Source organism: Tyto alba, unplaced genomic scaffold (assembly GCF_018691265.1).
Source record: "Tyto alba isolate M040663 unplaced genomic scaffold, T.alba_DEE_v4.0 Super-Scaffold_42, whole genome shotgun sequence".
NCBI lineage: Eukaryota > Metazoa > Chordata > Aves > Strigiformes > Tytonidae > Tyto > Tyto alba.
The window spans coordinates 19,729,087-19,757,043 of NW_024881318.1; the positions used below are offsets into that span (position 1 = coordinate 19,729,087).

The following is a 27,957-nucleotide window of genomic DNA, read 5'->3' on the forward strand; positions in this document are numbered from 1 at the left end:
TCTTTAGATACCATTTTAAAGGGCTGACACAGATTACAAAATCTCACTACAGTAAGAGTATGGAGTATGGGGAGCTGTAGCAGTGATGGTCACGAGGGAAGAACCAAAGCACTCTGTTTTTTAAGATCTGTTGCTGCAGTGACAAGTCCAAAGTGTTCCCGTATGGCTGCTCAGTCACACAGACATGCTCTGTTCTCAAAAACAGAGAATAAATACAGATATCTTCAGGTATTCATGTCTCTGTTGCTGGCAACAAACTACGGCATACTGAATAAAACTTACTTCTTCAGTCACATTACTCAGTTCAAGCTCAAGTTTTACATCTTATGTTCCCTCAGAGTTCATGGTGCATTTATAGGTCCAAAAGAAAGATATCCATTTACCTCAGTGGGAAGGTGCAGCAAAGAATCTATGATTATGTCAGACCCGGAACATGCTTTCCACTTTATGGAGGCTATATAATGTGTCAGCAATTTAAAATGCTAAACCTATTAGAACAGGACAAATGTAAACTGAGGAAACAAGTCTGTTTTGTGAGATTGATGAATTAAAAATAAAAATAAAGCCAGGGAACAATAGCAAATATTGTGCTGTGGCTCCACATGAACATGCAGGCAGCCACCCAGCCTACAAAGGAAGAACAAGGTAGCCAGAAACTATTTTCCAGGAATTGCACTGATATAGTTGACAGTGGCATTAGTTACAAGTACAGCTAAAGGAAAGTGAAGAGTTTTATTGACATATTGATTTGAATTGCATTCAAAGCTCAAATGAAAGTGCAAAACCTGCACACAGAAAGTGTTGCAAATGAGAAGGCAGCCATTCTTCCACCCCGAGAAACAAAGGAAATACTTGTTTTAATCATTTTTGAAGTTCTACCTTTTATTTGGGAATGTAGGACTGCTGGAAAGGCTAAAACTCACAACTCTTTCAATCTGAGCCTTTAATTTTTGAGCAGAGGTTAATGACTGTAACTTCTATATTACTATATATTGTAACAATGCCTTTGGTTACATATACCTTTCTCCAGTTACTCAAGCAGAGGCAAGAATAAACTGTTCTTCTTTAATCCACTCAGAAAATCTTCTTTTGCAACAGGAGTGCTGATTACTAAAGAAGACTAAAACCACCAACTCAGTTTGTTAGAGCAGGATAATTCATGTTAAAACAACTTTGGATCATTGTTATCTCCAATAAGACTTAATTTGATAAAGGCTTCCGACATACTGCTAGGTGCAATAGGCTCATCTGTTACTTCAGTAGCTCCTATTACTCTGTAAATGATCATAATAATAACCCACAATATTTTTTTTTCCCCTAGACTAGCTTAAATCATGGATGGACAGAGGACATAATTCACAATTATACTTTGGACTTCCTAGAAATGTCTCCAATTTTTTGTGTGGGTATCAAAATGCCAAACTGTGACCTCTTGAGATGTCCCCTATTCTAGACTGCATCAGCTGGCCCTGTGCCCATCATAAACCCTCCTGACTTTAAAATTCTCTGCCTAACTCTCATTCAGCCTTATGCATGCCAGAAATTTACCTGTGGGTAGTTTCCTTTAGCAAAAAAAAAAAAAACAAAAAAACAAAAAAAAAAACCAAACAAACAAAAAAAAAGAGCGCAGAAAAATAATTTGAGCTGTGAACATTTAAACGGTTGGTGTACTTGGTAAGAAGCAAGCCAACTAGATTTAATCCTCTGCCTGAGAGGGAAGGTATGGATACACTCACTTCTCAGGAAAGCTCCCTCGACAGCTTGCTAATGCCTTAGGGCAGTATATCTTACATTCAGTGCTACATTTTATTGATACATAAAACAGAGAAGAAACTTGAAGAGGGACTGGAGCACCCCTTTTCCTCCCGTTAGGTGAATGTCCCCACAAACAGATAATGCTCTCATGCTCCTGCTGTGCTCAGCCTCACCAGGACTCTCACACTCTGCTGTGCAAAGTTGCAGCCCTTGCAGGAGGAGCTGAAGGGCTAGTGCCAGCCTCTGCTGTTGCCTGGCACTTAGGGCATGGACTTCCCACTCCCCTGACCATTAAATTATGATAGAACAGGATAAAAGTTGAGTTCTGTGGAAGAATGCATGTTTTTGTCCTGAAGAAGAGGTTTTGGGCTTTACACATCAATGAGACAAAGGTACTACCTCTGGTTGCAGTACCAAAATTGCAGAGAAATACCCAGAATTTTTTTCTGAAGCAACTGACTCAATACACACAGACACACAGAATTTTAGCTCTTACCGTGGTAATAGCTGTCATCACCAACGGAAACAGCACAGAGAAAGCCCTTACCACTAGTACACAGCAAAAGGGATTGTTCCTCACAGGGCAGCACTTCGGGGGCCAAACCACAAGAGGAGAGGATGCTGTGTCACAGGTTCTGAGACAGGGAGCTCACTGACATTCAAAAGAGAAGTGAAAATCTCTCTCAAGTGAGAACTAATAGGAAAACTAAGCCTGATAAAGTTCTGTAACTGTTCCTTTGTGAAGGCAAGAAACAGAGACAGCAGGGAAGATAGGCGCGAAAATGCTGCAGGCTAGAGAATGAGAGGCAGGCTCCAGAAACCCCTTACTGAAGAAGCAAGGAGTATCACTTGATAGAAATCTGTGTCAGCATCATGTTGCAGAAGTTGAACCATTCTCAGAAGTAACCTCTGAGCAGAGCCCCAGGGTTCACCTCAAGAACTTTCTTCAAGACTGACAAGGAGTATATCATTGGAAAACTTGGCTTCCAATGGCATATTCCCTTCATTTGAGGCAGCCAAATTATAATCCTTTCTGTATCTCCAATATGACATTTTAGAGTTGACAAACTATTATGCAGCTATATAAAAAGGACCTGATTCGCTGAGGAAGTATGAAAAAGTAGAATCTGGAGACCCTTCCCTTCTCAATCTCTAAAAAAAAAATCAATCATAATTTAGTGGAGGACTGCAAGAGGTGTGCTGAGAAGATCTACAGGTGCTGAAGATAAAGAATGGCAGATGTTTTCCATGGTTGGGTGGCTCAGGAGAAAACCTGATGCTGAGATACAGAAGCAGGAAATAAATACATTGGGATTTGCATTTCTTAATAGGACAAAGACCAGTAATTCTGCATGCTTCCTTATTATTTAAAAACTGAAAATATTTTCTTGACTATCTAACTTAGTCATTCTTTCAAACCAAGTAAAAATTGCAATGTTTACATCACTTGTCCATACAACCTCTTCCCAACTCTGCCTCTTAAAAGATTTCTGCCTCCTAATAGATTTCTCATGACAAATCTAAGTGCTTTGCTGAAACTAGGTTCCCCTAAGTTTGGGGATTTTTTTTTTTTGTCCTAGGCCTTAACTGAATTTTTGAATGAGGAAGTGAAACTATTCTTTTGATTCCAAAAGGCAAAAAAAGCAAAATGGAGAATGAACAGAAGGTCTATTCACAAACATATAATCAGTGAAAGCTCATGCCCTACAGAGGCAATATCTGCCTACACAGATCAGTGGTCTGGTTCAGCACGATGCTTTGTTTTTATCCTGCTTCTCCTGAGTCCTAAAAAGCTTGAAGCTGGCTTTCAGGACAACGTGCATTCTAAATATCTTTTTCTGATCTCCCTATCTTTTAAAAACAGCATTGTATGTATAGAGGGATAACAAAAAGTGACAAATGTTAAATAGAAACTCATTAAATCAAGCTTATAAAAAGGTTGGTCCTCTTTTCTACCAACATAAATAAATATACAAATGTTCTGGTCTTACACTTTGACTGAAAACATGTTTACAGTCACAAGAGACTCACACAGGGACAAGCGCAAACATAACCGATGCACAAGGTTATACTAACACAAGACTGTGTGGATTACATGCAGCACATTACATCAATTCATGAGGATCAACAGCCTTGCACCAATTTTACGGGGAACAAATGTGAATCTCCCTCTTTCCTGACCCAAATTCATTGACTGTTACAGTGGCTTGTGAAGTCATTATTAACCCTGACCTATGATCTCTTGCAGTCCTTGTTTATACCAGGAAATTAAATTTTGTCCTAAAAACCATCATGCCTACATGTCACATTTTTTGTTATTTAGCTAGCACAGAGATTTTTATACAACTTCACATGCTCTCACATCCACCAGGTAACAAGCAGTCCCCTCACAACTCTGAGGCTATAACGTATCCTTTAGTCTCACATAGTATACTCAGTTTTCATTCACAGAGTTGAATTCACACTTCCTTTATGCCCAGCATAGGTATGGAAGCTGGGGAAGAGGAAAAAGAGCTTCAAGATTTCTTTTATGCTTCTCACAGCCTGGGCTAAGGAATAAGAGGGCAGCTCTAATGAAGGATCTTTCCTTTCTGAATGGGCCCCATGACCCACTGACTGCCAAACAAGAGTGGTGTGTTTTCACTCTGGGTTCTTGCATAAATTTCCTATCAATGTCCATCCTGTTTCAGGAGCTGCCAGGTAGCTTGGCAGAAGTGAGGAAACACACCGTGTAAGGAGCGTTCATCCAGAACAGCTTCTTCCCCATGCCTTTCTGATTCTTTTAATTCCTTTTTTTCCCAGAAGGGCACAAAGGATCTTCAGTATAAAACTCAGTCATGTGTCATGATGAAACACAGTAGGCAGAACTGCAGCTGGGCTAATTTCTACTGCCTCATTTGTAGAAAATCCAATATGCCATGCTTTTGAAAAGGGCTATACTTTACCAACAATGGGAGACATACATAGTAAATTTCTGAACAGTAAAATGATGCAGCAGTTGGATATAGATCCTCCCCATCCTCCTCCATGATGTCACTGTCTGTGGAAATCTACTTAAGAGATTTTTTTTTAAAGATAATAAATAAAAAAGAAAAAAGCGTGGGGCTATTCTTGGCAGCTCTGTTTTTGGAATACCAGATTCATGAGTTTCACAAGTCCAAGGGGTATGGGAAATGCCAACATTTTGAAAAAAGAAGTACTAATTTGCATTTATAAAATCTGTTACTTGAAGCTAAACGAGATCAGAATCACTTCCTCTATTTTCATATTTTTATAGTTAAATGTTATCTACATGATATAAAACAGATTATTTATATTGTAAGACTACTTGGGCAGGGACTGTCTTACTGTTACACAACAGCTAACATAATGAGTGACCGAAACCTTCCTGCATTACCCAGAACAAATAAATTATTAATAAGGGTGTTGTTAATAATATGCCTGCTTTTGCAGTTCTCACTCACTAATACCAGGAAGGGCTTTGGTTGCTGGATTTTCTTTTAAATTCTACTTAAAGTAATGTGATCACTGAGCAGTCCTCATTTGCAGTAAAGGTTACACTATGAAACCTGCAGAGTGAAGCAAGTTCATCTCTCAGCTTGAGGTGGGGGCTGCACAGATGTAACAGAGTAAAATTGGATGCAGGAAAATACACAGTAATAAACTTGCATTCAAATCTCTTCTAGGTTATGTTAACCACTTGGAGTTGGGCAAGTAAATATTAACATTTGTTTCATCTCATCCACATTCAGGTGCCAGGGACTGCAGTTGTCAGCTAATGATGGGCCACCCCGACTTGTCCACTCCTTCAGGGATCCAGTCTTTGGGTTGCAATGAAAACCAAACAGGAATAAGAGGCAAATCTTTGCAGTAAGTGCTGGCTGTCCTTTCCAGGGGTGGTTCTGTGCCCTCCAGAGGACATTACACACACTTGCTGCCATGATCTATTTCACTGCCTTTTTTCCAAATTATCTAATGGTTTATAATCCATCAAATACTTAGAAGGAAGAAGAGTCCTTCACATTTGTATTTATTGACTAACTTAGGGCAGGGAGGTGATTTACTTTGGCAAGTGAATTTAGTATCTTAGTTCCTCATGGCTATTCCAAAGCCTATTTCCTGGCATTGGAAAGTTGTTTGCAATAACCTGCTTTTTGTAGCTTTGAAACCCAAATTATTTCATCACTTTAGGTGAGCTAACAGGAAGTGACTGATATATACTATTTAACCATGAAACTCCAAGCTAGTAATTACAGAGTTTGAAATTAGCTCCTCTCTAGAGCAGTCTTTTTCTTGAAAAACTACATTTCATCATTTAATTCTAACATTCACCAGTCAGCTCTACATCTTCAGCTTTGAAGAATTTACCTTTGAACACACTTATCTGGCCCAGCTCCCCCCCACGCCGCCTCCCCACACACACACACACACCTTCTTCACATAAGACAATAAATCTTTTTTTCCCTTTTTTTCCCCCCCTGCCCTATAAACTAATTAGGGACCTACTGAGATTGGATAATGCTTATAAAGAACTTCTGAGATAAATATGAAATGCTACCACCTGAGGAGTCAAGGAGATAGCAATACTAGAGAGTAGAAAACAAGTCAGAATTAAGAAGTTTTACTTTGATAAATTATGGAGGAATATAACATTTGACAACAAAAAAAGGTATTTTATGCATGTCACAGAACACCTCTGTTTTGAATTTGAAAGCCTAGCAATTACCTCCTCCAGAAGCTGAGTAAACCATTTTCTCCTGTACGTACCTCTGCAAATTCTTTCCTTCTCCATGAAGTAGAATATTCAATTATTCCTAAAGACCTGCAAATATGGCTTACTTTGGTATAGCAAGTAAGGAGAACTAGAAAATACCCTTTTTAAACATGACAGAAGAGTGTTTTTCAAACAATGTCTTCAACACAAAGTATTCTGCTGCATTTTGTTTGTTTCAAGTCTGGATATTGTACAAACTTGGAAAATTTTAGTAGAAGCCATTCTCATTACACAGAGAAAAATCAATGTTTGTTACCTCTGTAGATATAATTATGTCAGTGTGCCAAATCAGCTGGAATCTCAACTGAAAACTAAAGCTTTTATCTCTGTCAATAAAGTAACTCCTGCCAGGGAAACTAGTGTGATACCCTGGCATAAGGAAATACTGCCAGTGCCAGGGAAATAATGTGTTCTCTGCCTCCAATCAATACTACTCCTCTTGAGAGATGCTTCGCCCCCAGTTGGTATCACATACCAGCAGAAGCTCAGGAACAGAACATTCTGCTACAATCATGAAACTCATCTTCACCTGTGCACTTGAAACCTGTCATCTTTCATGTAAGCTTAGAGTATGAGTACACTATGTGGCAATGCAAACAAACTCACTAAAAGGCCAGTCATTTTACAAGATAGGGAGGTAGAATAACTGGATGAAGAAAAAAGTAGAGCAAAGTAACTCTATCTTCAATGCTTTGTTTTAAAACAGACTATTTTATGGCATCAGGTACTTTCTTCCAGGGGAGATGCATCTACAGCCTCTTGTGTAAGCAGTTTGGACAGATTCTGGTGAAATGCGCAGTGTATGCTTAGTCTGAAGCATTTTCCATCTTTTATTGTATACCTTTTGCAACCATGATAGGTGAATGTTTGTGAACATGTGCCAAAGGCAAAGAAGTTGTACTCGACGTTTCCAAACCTTTGTATCTGTTCACTATAAAGAGGAGAAATGCTCACACTCCTGATGACTAAGACACTGCCTTTTTTGCAGAGCTAATCCAGGCAACAGAGAACCAAAGAAATGTGCCAACATTCATCCCTTTGAAATAGATAGCAAGAACATACTTCCTTGTAAATCAAGTAACAGCCAAACTGGTTTTCTTATCTGAAATGAGTTTTCAAGGAATTTGATCATTCAACAAGACTTTCAGTGGCAGAAGTTAATTGGGCAAAATTTTTTTTTTTAAACTCAGGATTTTCTTTTTAACAGAAGCAAGTTTTAACACCCATGGAAACTGCTGAAGCATGGTGCCCCATACACCACACACTCAAGACATGGTTTTCCTTAACTAGCACTGCAGCACTCCTTTACACTGAGTGTGAGGGTGGGAGCAGCAGGTACAACCTACATCTCCTTGGTAGTGCTGGAGAGTAGTATCATAACTTTCTAACTGAAATATATATTTATCATGACAATAACAGGTGATCAGATTTTATATATTGCCATTAAGAGAGACTGACAGTACCCAGTACATGCTCCACTGTAGGATACACAAGTAGAGCTTCTTCTAAGTTGACTTTCAAGTGATAAAGAAGTGCAATTTTTAAACAAATGTCATGTTCCTAGTCCAAGTCCCTATGCACTGGAGTTAGAGCAGATATTTTTTTTTTTTTTTCCAAAGAAATGTAAACTGAAACAAAGACTTAGCACTGAAAATTCCAGCCACAGTAAATATACCAACTGGAATTGTTAATCTCTTAAAGAGAAACCCTGTGTTTAGACAGATTTCGATTTTGAGAAAGAAAAGCTGTCTAATTTTACCATAAATGTTTGTTCTGTGTTTTAAAAATTACAATTAATTTTTAAAAGCTGATCATCCCTCTACTGAAATATGTCACTCTAGAAGTGATATTAAGTGCCTCTGTCCTGGGTTTGAGTGAGTGGCGGGGTTTTTTGGTAGCAACGGAAGAGACTACAGCAGTGGCCCCTGTGAGAAGCTTCTCAAAGCTCCCCCAGCTCCAAGCCAGCCCCACCTCTGCACCAAAACTGAGCCAATCAGCTGTGCCTCTGCGTTAATGTATTTAAGAAGGGACGTGGTGAGGAGGAGTCAGACTTGTGAGGAGGAGTTGCTGTAGCTGCGTGAACACCAAGGTCAGTGGAGGAAAGGAGGAAGAAAGGAGGGAGGAGGAGTGCCGGAGCAGAGACCCCCCTGTATCCTGTGGGGAGACGGCAGGGCGGCCCCCCCTGCCACCCATGGAGGTCTATGGTGGAGCAGACACTAATTTATGGCCTGTGAGGGGCCTCATACGGACATTTACAGTGGCTGCATCCAAAGGAGGCCAGGATCCTGTGGGAAGAAGCAGCTTCCACTGTTGTTCAGCAATGGGAGGATTTCAGCATGTGGGGGTGTCCCACGCTGCAGCAGCTCGGGAAGGGCTGCAGCTGTGGGAGGGAATCCAGTCAGAGAAAGTTAGTGACCCACGATGGAGCAGTGTGGGAAATGCTGCGGCCCATGGGAGTGACTCATGTTGGAGAAAGTTTGTGGAGGACTGTCTCCTGTGAGAGGGGAGCCACGCTGGAGGTAGGGGCAAGAAGTTCCTTCCTCCCTCCACCAAAGATGGAAGAAGCGGCAGCATTGACTGGACCCCCCATTCCCTGCCCCCTGCACTGCTCTGGGGAGGAGGTAGAGATATGGGAGCAAAGCTGAGCCCAGGAAGAAGGGAGGGGTGGGGGGAAGGTGTCCTCAAGGTGTGGTTATGCTTCTCACTGTCTTACTCTGTCTGTTGTTATTGCCAGTGCCTGTAATAAATTGATGTTCTTTTTTTCTTCTCCTAACGAGTCTGCCTTTTGCCTGTGACCATAATGGGTCATTTGCCCCTCCCAGTCCTATCTCGAATCCCAGTCATGGCTTATTTTGCTGGGAGGGAGAGGGGAGTGAAAGGCTGTGTGGTGCTCAGTTGTTTTCTGAGCTCAAACCATGACACTCATAAGAACTGCCTTTAGTTGTGTCACTTTTTCATGTTTCGCTACATGTCAAAGAATCTCCTCAATAAAATACTCCCTGAAGAGATCATTTAATTCTCCAGAAACAGGAGTTCATAGTGAATGATATGAAGACAAGTCCAATCTACAATCCCAATTTTAGTCAGCTACCATTTAGTCAGTACTATGTGTGGTGACTAGAATACAATAGTTACACACTGAATATAAAGGCACTCTTGGGTGCTTTGCTGTGAGATAGATGCCTAGCATTTAGTCAGCTGAACCCAGCAGAGGTATCTGGGGTGAGTACATTGAAGCAGAAGCATACTTTTCATCCAACCTGAGGTAAGTCAAGCACCAGGAGAGTACATGAAACACTGCTGCTGTCCCTGCAGCCATATGAAATTACTAGAAATACCACTTGGCCAACATTTACATAGACATGTAAATGTAAGATGCAAGAGCATGTTAAATTGTTTTTACTTCAGGGAAAAATTTATAAATAAATCACGTGCATACATTTTCATGGTATAAAGTTGTACGTGCACTTGCTTTGCTTATTTATGATTGAGGTACACAGTACACAGAACATTCACCCAAAGGATGCTGGCAAGTAACTCAAACATTCACATTAACAAAACACATGTAGAAGAAGGGAAGATCAGTCTCTCCAAGATCTAATGAAACAAAAATGACTTGTGCTAAAAGGTTTTGCTAGCTAGAGCATTCTGTATCAAAACTCCCCAAGCCCCAATCATACTTTCACAGTAATATTAGGAATTAACCGGGTGCTTGTGTCTACACATTACATACAGTTAAATGAACAAAAAGACATAGATGATTTTGTTGAAAATATCTTGATAAAGCCTAATTAGTTCAATCTTACAGTAGTAATTTAGCCCAGAAACACTTCATTTTTTTAGAGCAGCCATCATAAAATTTGCTTCTAAATTGTTGGCAGTATTATATAAAAAGAAGTTGGTTTTATTTGGCTATCAGCAATTTATATTGAAATGAAAAAGTGAAACTAGCAGCACTATAGCCTTGCAAATTCCTTATGCCATTGTTAAATCTGCCATCTTTTGTTTCATTTCTTTACCGTAGTTCCTGTACCAGAACTCACACCTACCAGCTCCTTTGGCTCTTCTGTAAAGGCTGTTGTGAAGGAGTGGACAACAGATCAAGGAAACTACCCACACCAGTCCAGGAACCCTCACTCAATGTTATGTAATTTTTAAGGGGAAAATCGACTAAGATCAAAATAAGATTAAATTCCTTTGGCAACATAAGGAAGGCTCCAGGGACACGAGTAACATTCCTTGGACAAAGAAATTATTTCTGTGATGGATATGGCAACAGTCTGACTTGGTCAATTATCCCTGAAAAAGTTTCAGTATACAAATCCATTTTCTCACAGATTATTCACCTGTATTTACTAATACAAATGTTTTTAGTCAATTAGTCTTGATTAAACACACCTGTTTTTACAAATGGCCTAGAAATCTACTTAACATTCTCTTCAAAAGTAATACAATAGCATTTATTTTCTAGTTTTTAATATTATGAAGATTTCCCTAACATTGCATTAAAATATTTCTGCTAAGTAGTAGCATACCTGGGTTTCCTAGTTATTGAGACAAACACTCCTTACCCCAAGGAAATTCAATACAAAGTTAGGTTTAGCAAACAGAAAATTATTATATGGTCATAAAAGGAAAAATTAGTGTGTGATATATATATATATATATTTATATATATAAATACATATATATGTATATAAATCCAAGTACTGTTTAACAGTGTGCTTATGTTATAAATAACAGAAATCAGTTCTACGATGTGGCATTCACATTTATAATTCAATATAGAGGATGTAAAATTTGGGGAATTTTAAGAAAGAACCGAAGGCACCAATTTATTATTATTGAGGAAAAGTGTTAGTACTGAGTTTTTTTGTAATGAATGCAAAGGGTACTTTAACCTGACAGCTCTCACTTTGTTTCAGTGCAAGGTGTGCCTGTAGCAGGGAAATAAAACCTAGTCTATGGACTCAAAATTACCAGCTGATCAAAGCCGATTCAATTTTTCTTCTGCCCTGAATAAATTTGCATGAATTTAGAATGGCTCAATTACTTAAACAGAAATGTACTCTTCTGATGCATTTCATCACTTAGCTACATACTGACAGTAGCTGATGGAATAAAATTAACTATGTACTAACATTTCCTTTACACTGAATTTTAACCCCTTCCCTCTTTCTCTTTTTCTGGAACTGTATTTCCACTTGCAAAGGAAATGTTTTTCTGTTAATAAACCAATACCAATGGCCTGGTTGTTAAAATTATTTCAGTTTTATTTCAAACTCATCAGCATTTTCCTTGGAGCATGTAATCAGTTACGAATAATTCACCTATCAATAACCAATTAAAGGCACATGATACAACATACTTCATTGTAGAAAAGAGTGGTGCCATGTCATGTGAAAATACAGATTACTTTTTAAACTGGAATATAAACTGATAGGAAATATGGTCACTCTGTTAAGGCCACTAGGGAATTGGAAGAAACTTTATCTTATTTCTAGAGGACTGGGGAGAAGAAATATTCTAAATTTTTTCTTATAATCTGGCAATTATTAGTACCTACTTGTTAATACAGCATTAAAGCAGGAAAAAAAAGCAGCACAGTTCTAACAAAAAAGACAGTCAGAAAATCCCCACGCTTTCTTCAACTTTTTAACTACAACTTGAAAATACACGGAAAGAGTCTAGATTAGCATAGTAAATGAACCATTGAAATAACCAATATTTTAGTGATATGTATCATACATTCTGCATGAAATTATTAGCTTGAGCTTGTCAATTTTTTGCATAGTTCACATGCTTTTTATACTTCACATTGTAATGCACGCAGTAAAACACAAATCAATTATGTTTTTAGTATCTTAGTTTATTTTTGCCATAGTTTTGCTACACATGGCAGGTATCAATGCATAGTTGGAAATACCAATTCATTCAAAGTGTACATGGAATACTGGTAAGGAATTGTTAGGCAATTCATTTGTAATAGGCAGGTGTGTCTCCAAGGTGACACAGGCTGAAACAACTGTTTTACTTCTCCTTTGTTCTCTAATCTGGCTACCCACAAATTACAGCATTACATGCAATGTGTCTGTTTACCTTGAAAAATCGCAATGGCCTGAGCTAAAGGTGCCTAAACGTCAGGAATAGGCATAAGACTGCCATGCCTCTTTGCAGGGAGAGAAAAAGAAGTTATGTGCCACAAGTGCTTACTATGTTCCTTAATAAATTTCTAACTGGTGTTCACCTAGAAATTGATAGAAATACAGAGAATGAAAAATATGTGTTTTTAAACTACTGAAGATCTACCCATTAACTGATCCTTAAATAAATCTAGAACAGTACAGTAGGAATCTTAAGGACTGTTGGTGGACATAGTTACCAAAAATGCTACAGCTACAATCTAAAAATAAGAAAGTGTAATTTTCCACTTTATTCTTACATACATTTCCCTTTTCAACAAATCTGGATAAAGCACAAAATTATACAAATATTATACCATGAAACAAGAATGCAGAAAATTTTCTACATGATTTAAGTGTTCATTTCTTGCACAAAATATATTTATTATTGGCATTTCATAGCTTGCAGTTTAAAATACAGGTTAGAAGTAAATGAATGAGCAATACCCCTCCCTCTACTAAACGATCAGATGTTTCGATAAAAGACTGTTCCTACTCTGAGGGCTCCAAAGCAAGACATTTCTGATGTTGTTTCTGGGCAACTTGTACATTCTAGAAAAGACAGAAAAATCCACAGTATGAAGATAATCCTTTAAGGAACATTCTGCTTTTCCAGTCTTCTTTCCAAGAAAAAATACTTTTATTCATTTTATAATAAATGCTAAACAGCTCACTGTACTGTCAGGTTTCCATAAGCATATATTTCTAACAAGAAGAACAAAGAGGGCAGAGACTATTCTTTTTGTAGGAAACTACATTTCAGAAGGGTGAAACAGCTTCCATAATCAGCTGAGTGTGCTGCAGAGAGCCTTCAGTACCTTTCCAACACAGAAGGATGCTGGTACCCATTAAGCCAGCCATCCCAGTTAATATTTTCTGTATTTTTTTTAAACTTTATACTAATACACATTAACTAACATAAATGTAGTATGAACACATCGCCTAATCTTTGCACTTTTTTATAACTTAAGTTTTGCACAGCTACTCTATATATGTTCTTCCATAAAAATAATCCTTTTTAACAGCTATTCATCAAAAAGTGTAGTAATTAAGGCTCAATCTCCTTAATGAGCAATGGAGTTCAATTAATAAAAAAATTAAGACAATTATTAATACACATTTCTCAGCTTATACACTGTAAACTAGACAAGAGTTAATTTTTACTTTGGGACTTTTTCTGAGAAATTTCTGTAAATGAAAACTGTTACTCTGAATAGTCCACAGTATAGATTACTACATTATGAATCTGCAGCATAATATTTTTCCTTAAGGAACTTATTTATGAGGAAATTTCTATTTCTGTATAATAATAATGCATTTTATTTTGCAATAATAACAATGATATGGCAACTTAATGGAAAATGCTGCTCACAAATATAGTAGTAAGGTCACATTTTGAGCAATATTGACTTTTTTAGATCTTCCTAAATCTTCCATAAAGCTTGTTTTACTGTAATAAATAAGTTTTCTTTTACACAATCCTTAAATATTTACTAAAATTCCTTAATTCTAAATTAAATAATATTCATAATTAGTGTATTTTTAAAATTAAACAATTTGGCCAGCACACACATAACACTGTAACCAATCTGTTTTTCTCCTTTCTAATCACAAATATAGCTACTAATTATCTGCAAATTGAGTACCAAGCAACTACAGAGGAATAGAATTTAGCTGAAACAGTATATGACATCAGTGTTCAAAGAGGTGCAGATATACAGTTGCACATAGTGAAATACAAACAGTGTTTCTTGTAAAACAGTTGAATAAAAGAGTCCAGAAGGAAAACAAATAAATAAATTCAAAAGGCTAACTGATGTTTTTTAGAAGTGTTATACCTTACTAAATTCTCACTAAAAATTAGCATTCATAGAGCACTTCACATTTTCAAAGTGTTATATGAATGCTATCTAGATGAAATGTATTATGTAAAGGCAGAATAGAAATACAAAGTGGTGATCAGATGAATGGCACCATGACAGTAAAGCATAATGTAATTCCTACAGAGAGAGACTAAGTACTTTATAAATCATCTAGCTATGCATGAAGTATAATGGAAGAGCACACATCTACAGGGGGAAGGTATAGATATAAAATTATGATCACAAGGAACTGGCACAGGAGCTGTAACTGGCTCCCCAGGCTTAAAATGTCTAGCTCTGAAGCCATAGGAAACATAAGGAAAACACTTCAGTGATAAACAGACAGCTTATTTCAAGTGCTAATGTGAACAACCTTTAAAAGCCATCATTCTTATACATCAATGTGGATTCCATGTTTTATAGACATTAATTCTCTAGTGCCTGTTAAATACATAATAAATGAACATAGATGAGGTAAAGATGCTGTAATTGCCACATACAGCCAATATGGCAAAGGAGGAGTTTTTCCAAATGGGCAGATCCAGAGCCCATGACGAATCCCGTCACGGACATGATGAGAAGTCCAGGATATGAACAACATCCAGGGGAGAAAGCACCATGAATCCTTAAGCCTGAAAAGGTGCATAATAAACTTTAATGTCAGAGCCACAACAGGAATCACAGTAGAACAATGAAGAAGTGGTCTCCGTGGAAGAGTCAGAGCAGCCTGCAGAAAAGAAAAATATAATTGGCAATGGCTACAATTGTGACAAGAAATGTTTAATGGATTTTTACAGGTATATTATCAAGTGGCTAAGTGGAAGTGCAAAGAAAAACATACTGTTCCTTTCCACTGTAGTTGATCAAAATCAACAATAAGACTATTGTATGAGAGCTGTGTGTGGCCATGTTTCTCTACTGTATGATACGAATCATGCATCCTACTAAGCATTACTGATGGCAAAACAGGAAGGGAGGGAGGGGGATGAGGTATGCTATTTGTCATGTAGTCATGTGGTATACAGGAACATGTATAGTCTGCTGCACTGATTATATGTATTTATATTATATGTATTTCAAGATAATTAAAAGGAAAATAACCATACAATACACTTGAAATACTTCATATGCTTTGCTTTAAAAATTTAATATGCTGTAATGACAGTTATTTTCAAAAATACATCCTGTATTATATTGCAGTTAGTGCCCATGAAGTTGTTTTCATTGGACAATATCTAAAACAGAACAGTAATTTCAATTACAATGACAGTATGATCTAAATTGCAAGTATTTTGATTGCCTTGACATAGTATTTTTTATGGACAGGCATAAGACAAGTTCAGAAGCCAACACGTGAATCATTTGTGACTGGGGTTTTTATATCAATAACTCGTTTAATGTTAACTCAGTTGAAAGCCTGATATTTGGTTTTAATTAGGATGAAGGTCTAGCTAGTGAGATTAAATTTAGCCATTTTAAGAAGTAATAATTATCAATTTAATATACATACTGGAGAAAATATTCCAGATGTACTTACTAGCAACAGCTACAACTATCTCCACAAATTTGAAGACAGTAAAAAAAAAATTTTCTATTTCTAAGCAACAAATAAGTAGATTATTGTTTCTGTAAGCACAGGATAAATGATAGCACATTACTAAAAGCTCTGTACAGGTACTGATGTAACATTAATTGGCTCAACTCAAATACTGTAATAGGCAAAATAGGAAAGACTGTAATAGGCACCAGAGATGTATATGACAGTGCATCTTATTGTTATGTTGAAACTCATCCCTTGCTGCATCTACTGCAGAAAGCAAACAAAGCATTGCTACAAGACATCAGCCAGTAACCCATTAATGCCTCAGTCGTGCTAACTGTTGTGGGATTCAACAGCTACAGTACCTGACAGTAGGACTCTGGAATAGCTTCGTCATGTCTTCAGGGATAATTTAGACAACTGTTTGGAACCCTATCTTCTCTGTAAGAAAACTTTGATGTAGCCTTAGCCAAGAAATAGACAGATGGAAACTTATGGACCACCTTGGAATATAATAGTCTGTGCTCTAAACCAAAGCCAGTGTTAAAGGGCTTTCAGAAATCTTTGCTCTATTAGCTTCCCACCACATGTTTGTCTTGATCAAATGATGGGATTAAAAAGGTCACAAACTGTCTCAATAACTTTTAACTGTAGTGGTATGGACCCAACTCCTTAAAGTTGTTGCAAAGGGTGTATTTTCTACAACTTCATTATTGTTTCATATAAGCAGATTGTTCATGGATTAAGGCAGAAAAATCTTGTGATGGTGAAATTGTTTACCACCTACCATTCAAAGATAGTCAGATTTTTGTTACTGTCAGCAAGAGCCTAAAAATTCCATACTAGCCTAATTTTGAAAAAACACCCTGGGTGGTGATACATTTTGGTAGGTATCTGATCAACTGGTTACTATTTCTGCACTTTGAAAAAAATTAGTGGCAAAGTCTAAACAAGTCTTTTCCCTCTGGTCTACGGAGGTTAGGTGCCAAGAGCAAGACAATGAGTAAGGAGAATCTGAATATTAATTACGCAGGCGATTCATCAGTATTAGTGCCAATCTTTATCCAGTTTTGGGAAGCTGATGCTTGAATTTTTTCATATAAATTTTAGATAGCAGGGCTGTTCATACCTAAGCGCTCAATTTTAGCACAAGAAAGCCCTATTTTGTAATTGTAGTACATTCATTAGGCTTCTGAAATGCTGTTGTCCAAGTTCTGAGAGAAAAACAGTCTGTTTTCTCTTTTACATTCTGCAACTAGAGGAACATTTACATCCTTGAGTTGCAAAGCCCAAGATACTGACATGCAGTTCTATCTGGCAATATAAGCTGTTATACTGTTTCTCCTAACAGGCAAATCTGTTCACCTTTAGAAATCATCAGATATTAAAAAAAAAATCGTACAAGCCTGGTCAGCCTGAAATCTCCTGAAAAAAAATGATTGTGGTTTGGGTAGATTTAGGGGGATGCCTACCATGAGAGAGATTAGGCTGCAGTTGCAAACAGATTTATTCAAAACACAAATTACTTTTCCATTTGCCTATGTATTCAATCAGGTGCAACATCTGCTTGAAGTTCCTGTTCCTCCAGCCCGTCTCACACACTACAATGAGCAGCTGGAGACAGGAGACAACAATTGCATGCAGGAGAACTCAAGTAAACTCTTTGCTTTAACACTCAAAGTAACACCATGGAATTTATGCAACTTGGGTTCCCTCACTCATATTCTGTGATGCTTCAGAAGCCCGAAGTCCTTTAAGATTTGAGGCTGATCTATAAAACCAATGTTAAATTAATTGTGCATGTGCAAAGTTTATTCTTCAATCCCAGAAACGCTTCTGTGCGGCCAGTTGGGTCAGCAGTCGCACATTAACAAGTCGTGTTATGTTTGCTTGCTGGTACAATCTGGTTTACCACTGACTGCATTCTCTACACTTTTAGAAGCTGATGAGGCTTAAGTAGCAAGCAAGCAATTTCTGCATGCCTGTTCTACAACATGAGTGTTTGGGCTACAATCCTGGGGGATACTGGGAGCAGCCCATCATACTGTTCTTGTTTATCAGCAATACTGAGTATGATGGCAGGCTGCGGTGACTTTCACTTGTAGAGCTAGTCAGTGAGACAGATTCTTCAAACACAGATTCTTCTATACTTTTGTGCATGTAACACACAGTAAAAACTACATGGAATAGAAAGAACTACACATTCTAAGTAGCAAAGTCTTTGTAGACTTTATACTTGTTGCAAAAACAATGTGGGCAAAAGGGCAGATCACATGCTACTTGGTACACAAGTATTCATCAGAGTAAACGTATAAATAGCACAGGTGACTATTTACCCTGAATACTCCAGAAAAATAATGATGACACCATGAAAAACAGCCCAATAGCCAAATAATCCAAGCAGCAAGCTGTGTCAGCAGGAACGGGAGTAGTGTGAAGGTAGAAACTGGAGGTAGAAGGCAATACTGCCTTGTGCTGCATAGAAGGGTTATTTCAAAAGTAACTCGTCATCAGATTTAAGAGTGATGATGAAGAGTTTTATAGATAATTGTGTAGAGCAATGTGACAAATACTATCGTTACAAATTAGTAATAGTGGTGTGGTTAGTTAATTAGACTTCTTAGTTTGTTAGTTACTTAGTAATGTGTTGCACAAACAGTAAACATTGTAGTCTCTTAAATCAGTTAGTCTCAGTTCTGCAATCTAAAGAGGAAGAATGGGACTGGAACTAACAAATACAAGGTATTCCATAAAGTAATAAATTACATAGGCAACAGCCTGAAATTACTACATGAAACTGAAAGTGTCATCATATGTAGCTGAGGAAAGAAAAATCATGTATTATAAATCAGGTTTAGCTAGCCAGGCAGTAACGCAGCAGAAAAGATTATGGGGATTATATTATATCACAAACTAAAAAGTCTCCAATGACAATTCAAGAGACATAAAACCTGTAACAGATTTTTTTTTTCTTTTTAAAAAGACAGAAATATTGTATACATGTGACATTAAAAGGAATTAATCTATGCTATTTGGCTCAAATGAAGTCTCACCTAAAATACTATACACAGTTCAGAACAGGACCCTTTAAAGATAAATTAGGCAAAAGGCAATCCAGAGCAGACGAGAAAAATAGTAAGAGATTTCAAAAACATAAATCCAGGCCCTTTAGACTTTTTTGTGAGTTACTTAGTCAAGAAGAAACTTTTTGTAAAGCATAATGGTTTTGCAAGTTGTAAGAGTAATGCTGTAACTGCTGTAAGGGTCCAGAGACTTACACAGGATATGGTTTATGGATAAACACCCTTTATTTGCCCAGTTCATGTATGGAAGCGGGGAGGAGTTTGCAGGCAAATGACTACAAAAAAGCCTTTCGGCTTCTTGCCTTCTCCTTACCTCAGCTAAGTAAGTTTGGCTACTACAGGGTTATTCTTCTATCTGAAACATCTTGTATTTCTGATTTTAAAAACATTTTTGAGGAGAGCACAACAATCTTTTGCAAAGAGGCCTTAAAGAATAAGAAAACAAAATCTAAGTGTCAACAGCAATACTTCAAGAAAAACAACTGCTAGCTACTTGGAAGCTGAAACAACACAGGAACAAATTAAGTCATGAAACTGCAATAATTTACTTTGATGGGATACTAAGGATAGGCTACACAAACATTCTCCAACACAGAAAGTGTAAGCATATCCAACCTTGCCTCACTGAAGGCAGCAAAGAGACAGGTCACCTCCCAATTCTAATACAGTACTCAACTTTCTAAACAGACATTGGTGAAGAGTGTCATCTAGTGGTCATAATTCAGAAAAAATACTGGTACTGATCTCAAATGCATGAAAGAGTAGCAATAAAATTTTAACAATACTTTCTAATAACTAGCCATTCATTCATTACTTGCATTTATTGATTTTAAAATAAGAAAATATATATGAGAATAATTATAGATTTAAATGCCATACCAAAATGTTAATATTACAGGATCTATTAATCAACTAAACTAACGTTCTTTTATATAGTTTTGTAATTTTTCAGTATTTCCATATGCAAAAAGTACAGAGAAAGGGAGAACTAGGGACTACCTAGGGAGGAACAGCACTGTTCCAGCAAGTGTTGCCAGCAGGTTGGGGGAGGTGATTCTCCCCTTTGACCTTAGCACTGGTAAAGCCACCTCTGGAATGCTGAGGCCAGTTCTGGGCTCCCCACTACGGCAGAGACATGGAGCTACTGGACATCGAGTCCAGAGAAAGGCCACCAAGATCACGAAGGGACTGGAGCATCTTGCATATGAGGAAAGGATGAGAGCTGGGATTGTGTAGCCTGGGGAAGAGAAGGCTCAGGGGAGATGTCACCAAGGTGTACCAATATCTGAAGGAAGGGTGTGCAGAAAACACAGCCAGGCTCTTTCCAGTGGTGCCCAGTGACAGGGCAAGAGGCAACAGGCACAGCCTGAAACACAGGAGAGTCCTCCTGAATGTAAGGAAACATGTTTTCACTGTGATGGTAGCTGTGCATGGGAACAGGTTGCCCAGAAGTTGTGGAGTCTACATCCATGAGCAACCAGACCCAGGTGAGATTGCTTTCAGCAGGGGCGAGGTTGAAAAGACATCCTCCAGATGACCCTTCCAACTACAACCACTCTGTGATTCTGTGAAAATGTCCCCTTTGTCAAAGGCAAATACAAGGGGGAAACTGACCAAATGCACAAATAGGAAAACATCTTTTCTCTACAACAGATAGTGATATTGTACATAAACAAAAACTGTTTCCCCATTGGAAGTCTGATTTTTACATCTCAACTATAAGCAATAATGCTTCTTGCATTTAGCTGTTTCCTACATATTTTAAAAAAACTGGTAAAACATTCTGTATTGTTCTTCTTTAATTAAAGGATTAGAAAGAACATCAGTTTTCCCTTCACCTCTCCTTCCTCTGCATCCTAGGAGCTATTTCCTCTGTCATTTGTATGAAGAGCGCAACTTTATTATCAGCAAACTGGAGGAGGAGAAAGAAGGTGAGATGGCTGAACAACTAAGCTATGCCCTGGCTGAATGGGTATAGGTCAGTATCTTCCCCTTCTCTTGTGCAGATCCATCTGTAGGTGGAGGTGTACATTTCTGGAGAGGGGAAGGTAGCGTGTATGTGTAAGTATGCTAGAACACCAGCATAAACCAGTGAGGACTCGTGTGGCTGAGCAGAGCAAATTCCTGATAACAAGCAGAGTGTCAGGGCTCTAGCTATGGGGACCAGAAGCTAGCTGGGGCAAGGAGTGTCTGTCTGCCTGAGGTACAGGATCTGGAGGGCAGTGTTAAGAGAACTGTGGCCGGGGCTGGCTCAGCTGGAGTTTACAGAAGGTGTAAATGTTTTGGAGAGTATATGGAAGAGACTGTTAAGGTCAGCAAAAGTTAAATATATACCTTCGGAGCAGGCAATAAGGCAGGGATATATGAATGTGTCTGAATGGGGGAGTGGCAACAGGACACATCTCCAGACCACTGGAGAACCACTGAAGAAGAATGCCATAATCTGGTAGTACTAACCCTATTGAGATACTGCGTCCTAACAAGAAGTTCTGCAAATGGATGATGATCACATATATTCCTTAACAGATGCCAATTCATCTTTTCATTTTTATTAACAAGTTTGACACTTGCTTTATTTGTTTTACTTTTTTTTTTACAACAAACCATATTTAAGGGCAAGCTCAGACTGCCTTTTTAAAGGTGAAAGCTCATATATAGCTTGTTTGTGGGAGGAATATTTAGGGTTGGCTACAACGAAATGTGCTACTCAGTAAGATTGAATGAAATCAAACAGAAGCTGGATTATCTACTTTCCAGATACTTCTACCCCTTATTGTAAAGAGAAATGGTATAATCCACTTTATACACAAAGTGCGCATGGCAGCACGTATCTGTTTAACTTGGATAACAAAGCAACTATGTGATACACATGGGATATCACGTACAAGGGCTTTCAGAATCCTTTTTTCAAAGCCTTGTAAGGACCAGAACTTAACAGTAGATGTAAAATACTTTTAGGGCTTTTAAAATAATGGCAACAACATACAAATATAATTTCCATATCTCTATTAAAAATGTATCTAATTAAAGTATCACTGGAGCTTTTTTTGTATAGGATATGATAGAACAATAAAGTAAACAGTGATGAAGAAAGAAAATAAACAATCGCTGATTTACTGATTTACCTTCAATGACAGGGATCCAGCAAGAAAGAAGTGGTCCACATCAATGACAGAGGCGAGGAAGCCAGCCAGAGCAACCTCAGTGAAGTCACTTTTCTTCCTGAGTCCAATCACTATTGCCCAGGACCACACTCCTAGTATACCATGCACTGCATTATCAGAGAAGGCTCGGAGCCAGTCATTTTGCTGAATGAAGGAAAACTGCAGAAGTCTGTCTGCTATAAAGCAGAACATTCCCAAACCTAGACTAGAAATAACTGAAGCTGTGCTGAAAGTCTGGAGAAGAGCATAAGCCTTTTCAGTCTCAGATGCCATGGTAATATCCATGTCACAGTACACAAAATGTCATCAGGATATACACTGTGCATTGTCCTTCCTATTGTCAGTTGCTCTGTAGATGTCAGAGGACAGAAAGAAAATTATTAAAGAAAAAAAAAACATTAGTACAAAGAATTTGTTATCACAGCTACAACTGAGCATAAAAAAACCCAGTCTCAATGTTTGCACTTAAGATTCCTATGGTATTTTTGATTTCAGTTAATTTGTTGACTTGAACACTACAGCTCTGAATTAAAACACTTGTCCTGTTTTAATTGGAATGAGCACCTTTGTAATATGAAAAGCTCTAACTCCACTGTCTGAAATCTTAAATTTTACAAAATAATTTTAAACACGTCTATGATAATACATTAAATATATTTCAATATTTCTCCTGGTCTTAGATACATGATATTCATAAAATTAAATCCTTTACACTGTAACAACAAAAGATTCAATCTGGAAGACTCTTGGGACTGATACTCAAAAATCCCAAATCTCTCTATGCAACAACTGTTAAAACTGAGTTTCTAATTTATAATCCAAACCACTACTTTAATTTACATTCTTTGTAAGTGCATGTATTATCACTCTGATACTTCTCTGAGCAACTCCTTGTTTACCTTGGAGACTAGCACATAGAATAAGCATTAAAAAAACCAGAACCACTAGAATATCTGTACCATTTATCATAAACAGAAAGACAACAACCATTCAGTCCAGTAGACATAATCAAAACTAACTTTTTACAGATCAAAACTACATATGCTTTTCCTCAGTATGTGTTCCAGCGAACTCTACTGTTACTTTTAGGACTTGTCTATTGTGTGCCACATTATCTTCATAACAGATCTTTTTGCCAAAAAAAAAAAAAAAGAAAAAATTAACTAATCCTAGTCATTTTACTTTTCAAAAGCTGACAGTTGCAATTTGAAAATATAGGCATTGCTATTAGCATTAATAATCGCTTAGAAGTCCTTAAAAACTATTTATGTTCTGTAATTGTTATGAAAGCCTCTTGCACAAGGTGATGTCTTGGAAATAATTACTGTCCTTAAAACAACTGCTTGGCACCTCAAAAGAAATTCCAAATATAATTCAAGATCTTCAAGACATCCTCACCCACTCCCAAGAAGCAATTACAAGAAACCTGGATTATAAAGACAGAGTATTCATTTCTGTGACAAAATTAAAAAGAACACTTTTGAAATAAAAATCCTCATATGAATGATGTATTCCCTAGCTTCATTACATTAAATGCACTGAAAAGCAGCCTTTGAGGGACAGTATCAATTCTAACTGTCCGAACTGTTAGAGTCTTCTGTCTTTTGAGGAGCCATGGAGATAGACCACAGTTTCAAAGTCTATATCCTGTCTGAAAATGGATTCTTCCCAAGAGGTTGCTATTTCTGTGCAGTACATTAAATCTTGATAATCCTTCTTCATACAGCTCTATCAGGTAAATTTTTATTTTCTATTGGCTTTTAATGAGTGTAGTAGACTTCCTTTAAAAATTAAAACTTCTAACAATGTTGACACATAATAGTTTATGATTTTAAACACATCATTGATTATAAGCACCAGAAAATAAAAAAAAGTTTCTTCCAGATTATTTACATGCTTGTTTATTGGAGAATTATCTACAAGATGTGACTACTGGCATTGATCTTTATAGAAAATAAGCCCACTGAATCATTTATTTGGAAAATGTTTAAAAAAAAAAAGGGGGAAGAAATCATGAATAATATATGGACTGTGCACACAGATGAAAAGAAGTGGGTCAAGTTTAGCATCTGTTAACCATGACTGTGTCTCTTCTGAATGAACATGCAGATACTAAGTATTTCTTGAAACACTGGAACTGACATTTTCTGGTAGGTTACTTTACAATATACAGTACATTTCTGAATAAATTCCATTTTGGTGATCTCACAAATGTTTTTTTCTATAAAACCATTGTGTCAGACTGGATTTTATTTAAAAGTTCTGTAAGTTCTGTTTAAGAACCAAATATGTGAAGAGGTGATGTAGCTAGCAACTTACCTTTAAAAAGCACACCAGTATTCAGAATCAAACTTACCTTGGGCCTAGGAGAACACATTTTTTCCATGGCAGGTGCCTTGTTCCAGTAGAAAATGTGGTCTATGCCTCAGTGTTGAGCCTCTGTGCTTGATGAATCCAGTCTGCCCAGTTCAATGTAGGAAAGACCAAATACCATTTGTTCCATCCTAAATAAATTGAACCAGGAAGCAGTAAGCACCAATACTATGCAAAGCTCTTAAAACTCTCTACAAAACATACATGAAAACTGAACAATAGTCAAAAATACAAAAGAAGCAACATCTTTTTAATGAATTCCTGAACAAATATAATTGAGCAAAAAGCAACTTCAGGTAGAGCTTAGATGCTCTGTTAAAGAAAGCAGGAAAAAAAAGACCATAAAACAAAAGATGGGCACAAATAAAGATGGAAACAGTTAATAATTAAAAGATAATAAACCCCAGTATCTTAAATTCAGAAAAGTGCACTTCCAGCCTTCTGTTTTAAATAATTGCATTTCAAAATATGCAGAGATCTATTTTAACAGATTTTTCCTTGTAACTGTGTGCCTGAAAGATCCCCACCTATTGAAACATTTATGAATCATTTTCAGGCATATCTTTTTAGTTTCATCCCATCACTCAGTGACTTTGGAATAGATAAAAAGAGACCTATAATTTCAAATAGCAACAGAGGTCTGCGTCAGGTCTGTGGTAGGCTTACACTGCTTTCTATAAATATTATCAACATGTGAATAAAGTACACAGGGAAAGCATCACTACAGACGTAAAAAAAATCCAAAATAGGTATGATTTGAGATTTACATAGCATGAAATAAAGGTAACAATGTCAACTGGAAAACAATGACAATATGTGAATGGGTGTCTTTGAGCCAGAATGAAGAATGGGAAGCAAAAATGTGGCTTCAGATTACCCTTACTGAAAAGCCATGTCCATGGCAAAACTGTTCTTTTTAACCAATCTGTCTCTGCCATCTTTTACAGACAAAATTGTCTGCTGTGTGAAAATAAAGTCACATTCTCAAGTACAGTGACCTAAGTATAAATATTCTGCAGATTAAGAGTGAAATCAGACTAGAAAAAGCAAAAATCTATCCAACGAAAATAATTTCTGAAATTACAATTTCTAATACAAAACTAGAAACTGTATTTTTTGTCTGAAAAATAATGACTTTCAGACTGTTACAAAATATCACAATAAAGCGCCAAAGGTTTTTGTATGCTGTAAATCTCAGAAAGCATAGTTGTGGAGCTTGTATTCTTGTTAAAACAGAACACTGGGGAATAGGTGCATTACACAAGAATGCTTAGAAACCTACGGGTGGTCAGACCAGTTAGCATATTGAAGGAAAGATTTATGTTGGGTTAACACAGAACACATGCACACAACAGCTGATAGATTAACACTGCTTAGAGTTGTGATTTCCTATGGCATTTTTATATGAAATTAAGCATTATGCATAATCTCTGCCTATAACTACAAAATGCATTTTTTCTGATATATTTAATTTAATTTAAAGAAACTATAAAAATCATTTTAACAAATGCACAGTTAACCTTGTAAATTACTGACACAAGAAGGTATTTAGATCAAAATTGTAAATACACATTTGGGGAAATAGGTGACCTCTCAACTCATGGTGTATGAGTGAAACAAAAATCCAATGGCTAAAATTACTTAGAAATATTACTCTCCAAAGTTTTTGCCCCAATTTTGCAATTAGTTATTGGTACATGAATACATACAGGAATTTAATACATAAAATTAGTAGAATTATACACTTTATGAAAGAAGGCAAAAAGATCACAGTAGTCCCTTATAATTCTACAGTCTCCTAAAATGCTACTACTTGATATTGCACATTAATTATATGAAAATCCCCATAAAGTATAATGACCATTTAAGACACAAGCTCATACCTTTAATGTATTATCTCATGGAAAATCAGATCTAAGCCTAAACGATCTGTGAAGAAATGATAATGCAAATATTTTTGGGTCAGATAATTATAATGCATTATTGGGGTTGGAAGGTGGCTGAAGAGGAAAGAGGACAAATCATGTGAGAAATCAGTAGGATTTTACCAAGATACTGAGGAACAGATTGAATTAAGCCCACAAGGAAATCAAGAAAAACAAACAACCCCCCCATAAAATCAGGATTTAATGAAACTGCATACTTCAGGGACCATAAATTAAAGTATTTGAAAAGAGATAGCAAGACACCGAAATGCAGACCTTCTTCTTACTTTGGAACTGTCATGCACCTAAAAGACTTGAAAGAAATATCCTAAAAGTACCTAGAAACAGACTACAGTACTACCCAGTGGAAGGAAAAAAAATCACTTGTCATCCTACACCCGAAAAAAAAAAAAAATTAAAAAGCATGAGCAGTTTATGTACTATCCTCAATAACTACAACAGCATTTGGATCATAAACAGCTAAGCCAATTTAAAATTAAAATACAATTAGTATGTGTAACTAAAGACAAGGATGAAAGAAAGACATGCATGCGGCAGTCAGGTAAAATTACAGAGATCAGCAAGAATTTTTATGTCTTAAGGAAAGGGTATGCTTTGTCTCAACACTCGGCACCAAAGCCCCTCATCAGCTATCTCCTCGATCACTAAGAAATAAAAATGTACTAACATCTTTACCGCAAAACCGGAGCCAAGACTGTCTGGGAGCCTTACACCTAAGTGACGTGCCCAGCTTCTGGTAACGCAGTGTATCACCGTTCCTTACGTTAGGATCAGACACGACGTATGGGTACCTACACCAGTAAAACAGGAATTAGACACTAGCTCCTCTCATCCTGCTACGACACTCTTCCCCAGCTTTAGCTTCTTTTCAGCAAAGCCCACGGCGTTCTCAGCGCCCCAGGGTCCCCTCGCCCACGGCCCCCCGAAGCCCCCGCCCCGCGGCAGGCAGCCCGGAGCCATGAGGAGAAGACCGCGGCTCCCCGCCTCCGCGGGGTGACGGGGCTGCCGTGCGGCGCCCCCCGCGCCCAGCCCGCCCCGCCGCCTCCGCGCCCACCTAAAGCGCGGCCGCCGCCGGCCGCCCCCTCCGGCGCTGGGACGCGGCCCACCCCCGGAGCACGGCCGGCCCCCGCGACACCGCCCGCCCGCGGCCCGGCGGCGCGGCGGGAGGAGGTGTGCGCGGCCGCGGAGCACGCCGGGAGACGCGCGGCTCCTCCCCCGCTCGCCCGGCGCAGCGCCGCTGCGAGGGCGGCGGGGCTGGGTTCGGAGGGAGAAATTTTC

General features: G+C 37.8%; 1 protein-coding gene and 1 long non-coding RNA gene across 5 annotated transcripts; one reads left to right on the top strand and one right to left on the bottom strand.

Moving 5' to 3' along the window:
- The first annotated feature begins 140 nt into the window (after positions 1–140).
- LOC122154654 lies at positions 141–14,697 on the top strand. The gene is made up of 3 exons (XR_006166695.1): positions 141–154; positions 796–798; positions 14,665–14,697. It is a non-coding gene; the product is annotated as an uncharacterized LOC122154654 (long non-coding RNA).
- TMEM267 (transmembrane protein 267) lies at positions 12,378–27,802 on the bottom strand. Of its 4 annotated transcripts, none has more exons than XM_042804842.1 (6): positions 27,734–27,802; positions 27,355–27,470; positions 26,617–26,662; positions 24,717–24,864; positions 22,322–22,709; positions 12,378–15,300 (listed from the first exon to the last, which is right to left on the bottom strand). In XM_042804842.1, exons 5-6 carry the CDS (start codon positions 22,643–22,645, stop codon positions 14,965–14,967), a joined length of 660 nt encoding a protein of 219 aa, XP_042660776.1. In that variant the 5' UTR covers positions 22,646–22,709; positions 24,717–24,864; positions 26,617–26,662; positions 27,355–27,470; positions 27,734–27,802; the 3' UTR covers positions 12,378–14,964. The 4 variants fall into 4 exon arrangements, with proteins under 4 accessions (XP_042660776.1, XP_042660773.1, XP_042660775.1 ...); XM_042804839.1 differs by having other exon boundaries at positions 27,347–27,470; XM_042804841.1 differs by lacking the exon at positions 26,617–26,662.
- Positions 27,803–27,957: the final 155 nt, after the last annotated feature.

What these genes read in the sequence shown, in the direction of transcription:
- TMEM267 (XM_042804841.1), bottom strand. Translation starts at nt 22,645, where the DNA reads ATGGATATTACCATGGCATCTGAGACTGAAAAGGCTTATGCTCTTCTC. An exon ending in CTGGATCCCTGTCATTGAAG is followed by an intron (nt 15,301 to 22,321) that starts GTAAATCAGTAA and finishes TCTTTTCTGCAG; the next exon opens with GCTGCTCTGACTCTTCCACG.